Source organism: Micropterus dolomieu, linkage group LG14 (assembly GCF_021292245.1).
Source record: "Micropterus dolomieu isolate WLL.071019.BEF.003 ecotype Adirondacks linkage group LG14, ASM2129224v1, whole genome shotgun sequence".
NCBI lineage: Eukaryota > Metazoa > Chordata > Actinopteri > Centrarchiformes > Centrarchidae > Micropterus > Micropterus dolomieu.
In genome coordinates, this window is record NC_060163.1 from 19,027,505 (window position 1) to 19,035,608 (window position 8,104).

At 40.6% G+C, this 8,104-nt stretch overlaps 1 protein-coding gene across 1 annotated transcript in view; it reads right to left on the reverse strand.

Annotated features, from left to right (window-relative positions):
- The window catches only part of sncgb (synuclein, gamma b (breast cancer-specific protein 1)), a 30,224-nt gene extending 22,612 nt beyond the window's left edge, over positions 1-7,612 (reverse strand). Inside the window, exons 1-3 of the mRNA XM_046068179.1 lie at positions 7,235-7,612; positions 3,503-3,544; positions 1,876-2,003 (exon numbers count right to left, since the gene is read on the reverse strand). Coding sequence (XP_045924135.1) covers positions 1,876-2,003; positions 3,503-3,544; positions 7,235-7,355 — 291 coding nt within the window. The 5' untranslated portion in view covers positions 7,356-7,612. The remainder of the gene's footprint in view (positions 1-1,875; positions 2,004-3,502; positions 3,545-7,234) is intronic.
- Positions 7,613-8,104: the final 492 nt, after the last annotated feature.

Sequence of the window (8,104 nt, forward strand, 5' to 3'; positions counted from 1 at the left end):
GAGGGGGGGGGGGGGGGGGGGGGGGGGGGGGGGGGGCTAGGATGATAGGTTGAGGTAATGGCAGGGACGAGGGCCTCAAGCACCAATGACCACCTAGCTTTGGTTTTCCTCCAGCTGTGAAATTACAAAGCACTACAAAGACCATGCTGTGGGGTCTACTCCACTCTTATGATCATGCTTAAGACTTCCCAGGGAGGTCAGTTAGTTGATTAGAGCTTTACAGCATGTAAGACCTTTGTCTGAAAGTCTCCAGGTACACAGGCCTTGTTCAGCCTGAGCAGTGCATGAAGCTATTTTGATGCATGCTATGAATATATTCGCTGGCTTATCTGACGTGCTGGAGATGTTGCTGAGAGCCTGTATGTCACTTAATGCTACACAGAGGAGCTACATGGTTAGAGATGGGGATTTTAGTATCATTGTTGCTTAAACCACACAAACTAGTGAGCATCTGAGAGGTCAGAGGAAAGTGTTACTGTCATATTCAGAGTAGGAAATTGTGAATTACTCACAGACACTGCTGTTATACAGTCCATTTAATATAATGGAAGCTTTTATCCGTACTGCGGGAATTTGTCCATTTTAATTTGGGAAGCATCACAGCAGCTTCAGTTTCTTCTTTTACCTCTTGACGCTCACTTAGCCTGCTGTAAGCTATTAGCTAATATACACTTACCATTTTATTTAGTGCACTTTAGTGCCTTTTTATATAATCTAACAGTCCTGCAATAATTCCTACCATAAAACATTCTGCAGGAAATCTCAGATTTACTGCAGGTTTATTGGATTAGATTGTACAGGTGTCCCTAATAAACTTGGTGCATGTAGCATGCAGAGTATCCTCTCACTGTCTCTCCTTCACCCTACCCCCCCCACCCTCCACCCAGGATGATCTATAATCCCACACTGCTCTGTCCAATAGGCACCTCGTATACCGGCTCCTCCTATCAGGGAAACACAGATGATACACAAACACACAAACAACATAAACAACAAAAGGTGAGAACAACAGCAACACAGAACACACAGGGCAGAAGCATCGCCACAGTATACTAAAAGAGGCAACACACAAGACACAGAAAAATTATTGCCTACATGCAAGATGCAAAAGTTAGATGTAAGGCCATCTAACATCTGAAGGTTTGACCACAGAGTTCAAAACATAAGAGCAGAACAACGGCCATCACTGTTACCTGTCACAAATTAAATGAATGTTTCAGGAAAAATGTTTTAAAAACAGCACAATGTAACTGGATTTGAAATTTAATGGATATAACATATTTTGAGATCTGGTTAAAAACAGTAATGCTGAGCAAACACATACTGGTTTACATCTTCACGTTGGTCATTTTATTGTGGAAATGATTAACCGATAAATCAATGTAAGCAATAATAATACATTTAGTAAAAGCTAGACTGATAAAATTAAAATCTAGATTATGTAACTATTTTCTAGATAAAATTATCTATTCATTTAACTGATAATAAATATTGTCATTGCTTTCAGCTCTAATTCATTTATAAATAAATGGATGAAGGGCATCATAATGAATGAGAGCACAGCCATCGAGGGATTGTTTGTTTGTTTCAGTTTTAGCATTGCTTTGATTTATCATTTTGTTAAAAATGGGGAAAGAGCTCTGTCTAGTGGCAGACCTTAAAGCTGTCTCCAAAACATCATTCAGTATCAGTTTCAGGTTCAATTTAAGTCTGGACCTGTCAGTCTGAGTTGATCAGTCCTAGTTGAGATCTTTTCATTGTGCTGTGTTGTCCCTATTCTGAGCTGCGTGTTCTGATCCAGAGGTTCTACTGGTGTCAAATGACTCAAACCTCTGAAGGCTGTTGGTGTAACCCAATGTTAACATAGTAGCTGACCTGGTTGATCACCCCGGTCGATGCGGCAACATTCTCGAGACCCTCCACGGTTGCCTGTGACACTTCGTTGGCCCCAGCAACCGCTGTGTCCCCAACGATGTTGGCCTGATCCACGGTCCTGTTGGTCACTGAGACGCAGAGTGGAGGACAGTTAGACATAACAGGAGAGGGGAAAACATATAACTAATAGATATTACCATGAAACTTCCCCAGTTGGTTACTTATATTAAGACACTGATTTTTTGTATTAAGTTTTCTGAAATGTTATGCAAATTAGGCACAATATAATTAAAAATGTGCTAATTTGCATCCATCTGAACAGTGGATGAAGCCAGGTTAAAAATTCTTTGACACATTACAGTCAAAGTATTTACAGAGGTATATATTTTTTTTATCACTCCATAAATCAGAAAATACTGTCAAAAATCGTAAAAAAAATTGCCATATTTTTAGGAATAAAATGTATAAATCAGTCTATGGATAATATGGACAAACCCCTCTGTAAAAAGCTTCAGAATAAAAGGTAGGAATACACACTGGTAAGTTTGGTGTATGTGTATGTAAGTGCAACTGAAGTGGATATTTCTGGCTTCGAAAAAAACTCAATTTGAGAAAATGGCCTTTAAATATATTTATTGTAACATTCTCTATATTCTGCAGGTCAATAGGGTAAAACATGTAACTAATAGATATTACAATGAAACCTCCCCAGTTGATTGCTTACATCAAGACAATTCTTTTTTGTACTTCATGTTTTACGAGACGTTATGTTTAAATAATGCAAATGTTGCATTCTAATGTTAATGCCAATGCTAATGATAACGTATTTTGGGAGTTTTCCTTCCACTTAGTCTGAAAGAATACATGTTATGGAAGTCTCAAAACTGACCAGTGCATAAAAAATTGTCTCCCCTTAAACTGAAACACACTCACATTCTGTACACTGACAAAACACACGTATATTATCCTATTTGAAACCTCAGTGCTACATTATGTTATGTTTCTCTGCGCGGTTTGCATTTTCAGATATCAGTCTGACCATTGTGGGAGACATTCCCTGATGATACGATAGAAAAGCTCAGGGAAGCGGTTGTGCATTTCAAATCAATAGAGGTGGGGCTGTAAGCAAGACAGACATTTGCCAAACCAACCAGTTAACCTTCACCCTTCAGTCTTTTCTATAGTATAATCAAAAATACAGTTTGAACCCCCCCCCCCCCGCACCAGAGGCCAGAAAACACCCACTGGTACTTGATGGTTGGTGAGAACCGCAGCTATAGTGGCCACACGGGGCAGCAATGAAACAATTCTGCTCTCGGAAGAAAACTTAAAACGAAAGAAAAGTGAGATTGTTGCTTTAAAATGTGTTTTTCAGTTTTACAAGAGAAAAGGACTAACTGTTTGCTTTGGCAAAAGTACAGCTAGTTAACTGCCCCAGGTCAAATAGCAGCCTTCTACTCCATGGTTATAGAACTTAACCAAATATCATCCTGGGCTAACAGACAACACCTGTGAGATCATGAAAATACATCTGAAGATCCAAACCACTACCAGATAAAACTTTATGTGACTGAAGCACCAAAGTCACAAATGGGGCTTGCATATTTTACCTGTAAGTTTTTCTTACCTGTGTTTACTGATGACACAACTCCCTCCTTTGTCTTACTGCCTGAGGATCAAAGAGAGATTAAAATCAAGATCATATGTAACTCATGTTTCTTACTTTAGTAGAAAAATATCACATTTTCAAATTACAAATAGACTGTCACATTTTGGGGGTTTGATTTACATTTTTCTTGATTTATTTTATATTTTTTTGAGTATTTAATTTTTGTCTTTTAATCAGTGCGGGGTGATTAGGATGTGAGCTTGAATTTCATCAATAAGTCAAACCATGGCCCTTACACCCAACTGATGATGAAATAAATGTATTATTTCCTGATGTAGTAATGCGAAGAGAATAAACTTGTTATAATAGTAATGCTGAACATCATTAGATCATTAGATCAGTTATTGCATCAGTCTAATAATGTAATGTTGCTTATGGTTTTGGTTTTGTTTAAGTTTTTTTACGTACTTTGATAAACACATTTTCAGATTTACATGTTTCACATTTTAATTGCCACAAAATCAGAGAAACATAATAGAGGTTTGAATAATACAACAGATTCATCCGTCCTTTTGGAAACATTTCTTAGCTTCTGTATCCCACCATGACTCTAACATATCCTTCATGAGAGTGTCAGGTCAGCAGTATCGATTCCCCTTTCTAAAAATACAGACCTTCTTCTACCTTGTCCTTACGGTGTGACTGATGTGTTTACCTTCTTTTTTAAAGGTGACTATGTCCTTTTTTTGTCTGCTTGGATTGTTTAATTTTCTGCTTTTTTTTCTTTTCAACCTTGAGAACTCTGTGTTCAAGAGCTCTATAAAGCTCTGTTGTGTTTTATGGAAGCGCATTTATTGAAAACATCGTGTGAACAGCAGCACCTCTCTGTATTTCCCTCCCTGCTTACCAGCACTGTGCTCATTACTGAGTGATCCCAAGCAGATTAAATTGTGGTTATATAATCCGCCAGAGTGAGGGATACAAGAAGAGAAATATCTGCTCTAAGAGATGGAAGGGAATAATGGGAGGAAGGTAACTAAAGAAGGAAAGGGAGGAAACATTTGCAGAATAACACCAGTTTGTGCAAAATGACTGTTCCCTCTTTGTACATTTACATAGATGCTACTATCTTGCATCCAACAGTCCTCTCTCCGGCTCCTGCTTTTCTCTATCTTCCTGCACGCTGCCTGTGCTACATGAGCCACGTGCCTGAGTACTGAGCAGTACTGCAGTACAGTTCAACACTCACACAAACACACACACACACACTGCAATGACACAGCTTCTTTCTCCCAGTCAACAGAGGGAGCCCTCCGAGTGTCATCGTAAATATCTTTGGTAATCTATCATACAGAACAAACTGTTCCTGTAACTGTATGTGTTAACTTCTGAAGGAACATTTGATTTCCTTTTAGATGTAAATTATTGAGCATATGACACCCCTGAGCATACAACTAGAACAAGAAAGCCATTTTTTAGATAATCCTGATAATAAATGATAATCCCGATCAAAAGCTTGCCTCAATAAATGAAGATTGCACGGATTAGAGTGTGTGAATGCTTTTTGCTATTACGAATTAATATCTTAAATGTGCACAAATGTGGCTTCAGTCGGTTTTTCCAAAGGAAGGTTTGTGCTATAGCAGTACTGAGATAAAAACTCAGATATGTCCTGTATTTAATGAAAAATCCTATCAATGGTGGTATTATTTATGTGTTTGCTGCATCATTAAAAGATATAACATATGCAGTGAGACATTCACAAGCTTATACACTTATACAAAGCTACATAAATTAGTAAGAGACAGAAAGGCAATTATAAGATCTTTTGAAGCAGCAGGACTGCTAAAGCACAAATACTTTTCTGGAAAAACTACCTAAAGCCATATTTTTTATATCAAATGCAGAAAATCAGCACCTAGAACCATAGGTATTATTCATTCATAAAAACATCTCAATCAACCAACACTGATTACAAGAATATAGTAAATAAAAACCGTTAACATAAAAAGAGATAAAAACAACATCAAACTAAATTCCTTAATAAAAGAGAACATAAAACAAGAGCATAAAAACTAACTGTTGTTGTAATTTTGTGGCAGCTTGTGTTCAGTGACTCGTGGGATTTTCTATTTTAATCACAGAGCATGTCACACTGTCTATCCAGGTTTGGCCTGTTTGTGAAAGCAGGCGTGCAGACCTCGATACTGTGTACCCACATTCACATGCAGACATATGCACTCTGCTGCAGGCAGATACAGTGGTTTATCTGAGCCATCGACCCTTTTTGCTTCAGCGATCACTCTTCTGTTCCACCTCCCGTGATTTGCCTGTCCATTTTCTTTTTCCCCTCTTACCTTCCTCTCTGTCTCTCTGTCACTTTTACCTTCCCCCCTCACCTGAGTCTCATCCCTCTCTTTCTTTCTGTCCCTCCATCTGTTCATACAGGAGCAATGGGACTAGGAGCTCAAAGCTTTTTTTGACACACCCCTCCCCTCTCTCTCCCTCTTTTCTCTCTCTGTCTCTCCCTGTGCATCTCTCCATCTTTCCCTGGTATGGGTGATGTTTTTTTTAAGAGCTATGGGGGAGGAAGGTGGTTAGTCATCAAAGCAGAACACACTGGCAGTCAAATCCTGCTGCTACGCCACAAACGCACACACATTGTTGCATCAACACAGGGTTGGGGTGAGGGTGGGGGGGGGTTGATGGGAGAGCCAATTGCTGCAGTGCTCAAGAGATCCTAGCCCCATCTGTCTCACCTCCCTCCCCACTCTTTCAGCTTGTGACATTGACTTTTGCACACATATCGTTACATTTGTCTTTTCATTTTTAACATCATGATTAAGATTTTGAAGCAGCTGTGTGACAGTCAGTCAGACTGAAGAGATGGACCGCAGACAACGACTAAGACTTCCACTCCGCTAACTCCTCACCCACCCTCCTACTTTTACACTCCGCCCCTCTCAGGCGGCCTAAAAGCCTGGTACTCGGGGTAACCTTGAGATGTGACGCATTAGCTGCTTGAGCTAATATAAAACCGTAAAGCATCTGAAGCATTTTTTTTGCTATTTAAAATGGTCTGTCCCCGAATACTCACAGCTTCATTGTAAATGTATGCATTTATCTTAAAATGCCTGTGAATTTACCTCAAAAAATGTAAGGCAGCCTATTCAATGTAGGTCAGCTCTCTTCTGTAAATTAATAATGGCAGCTAAACAGAATCTCTGGGGACTTAATCTCTGCAAACACTTCCACACACCACTGAATGTGAATAAAATAGGACAGATGATGAAAAGGAAGATCCTCCAGAACCCTTCTTTCCGCCTCTCTTCTCCTCTTTGTCTTTTATTCTTTTTTTCCCAACCAGTCCTCTATCTGTTACTGCCCTGCTACCCAAATGCAACTTTTTTCATCTCTTTCTTCATCTAACCCGCCCTCCTCACTCTGTCTATCCTTCATTCATTCAGACCCCCACCCTCTGCCCTGCACCAGTCCTGCAGCAGTATCTTGCCTCTTTAATTTCTTCTTCCTCTTCCTTCTCCTCCCACTCCCTCTCTTCCTGTCACTTCTCACAAGTGTCCCAGACATGGACACCCATGGGACCCCACCTCAATCGGTGCAAAAGTGCATGATGCAACCACATACACACACACACATACACACAAAAAAAACAAGTGCATCTTTCACAAATTGACCAACTTTCCTTTTTGTCTGCAACTCAGTGCACCTCAGACATGATGTGTTACGTACCTACATACATCACCCCTTCCTTGGTCTTGGCTGCTGCCTCCTCCATTCCAGCTTTGGTTTTCTCTGCGGCGGCCACCACTCCCTCCTTGGCCATTGAGAACCCTTTCATCAATGCATCCATCTTGGGCGACGAGACGGCTGGGCTCCCCTGCTCCAAACGGGCCTGGCTGGCTGGCTGGCTGGTAGACTTGCTGTCTGGTGCTTACAGTGAGCGTGCAGAAGAGATGATATGAGATGTCAGAGTGTGTGTGTCTATGTGAGTTTGCGTGTGTGTGTGTGTGTGTGTGTGTGTGTGTGCGCCGTTGGCTCCTCCTCCCTTTGGTGCTACAACAGAGTGCTCAGACGACCGCACAGCAAGGCTACAGCACGGAGACTGAGAGGAAGAAGGGGGAGGAAACAGCCGGTATGCACGAGATGGAGAGAAGAGGAGGAGGAGGAGGAGGAGAGACGACCGGATGCTGCAGCATTTTCAAGTCATGCTGCAACCACACCTCCACCCGTCATCCATCTTTCTCCTGATGATTCTCACTCGTGCTCTGCTCAGCCTCCAGCTTGCTGTTTGCATATTTTGATTGGCACGTTGCTCTAGACACACCTTCTACATGCTGAGCTTGTGAGCACTGTTACATAAACAGCAGAGGTTCAGCACTGGAAGCGAAGAGGATTTCTATTTTCACATCATATGCCTTGTGGGATTTTGTCATGTAATCACATCACACAGCTTGTCCCAAAGAAATGATTTTTGAACCACTTGTTTATGTACTGTATGTAAATATTGTGTGTATCACTCTGTTTATGTATTATGCTTTTTGACCAATATGTCACACCAGCAATGCCTCACTGAAATCAATTAAATTGACTTTAGTGCTG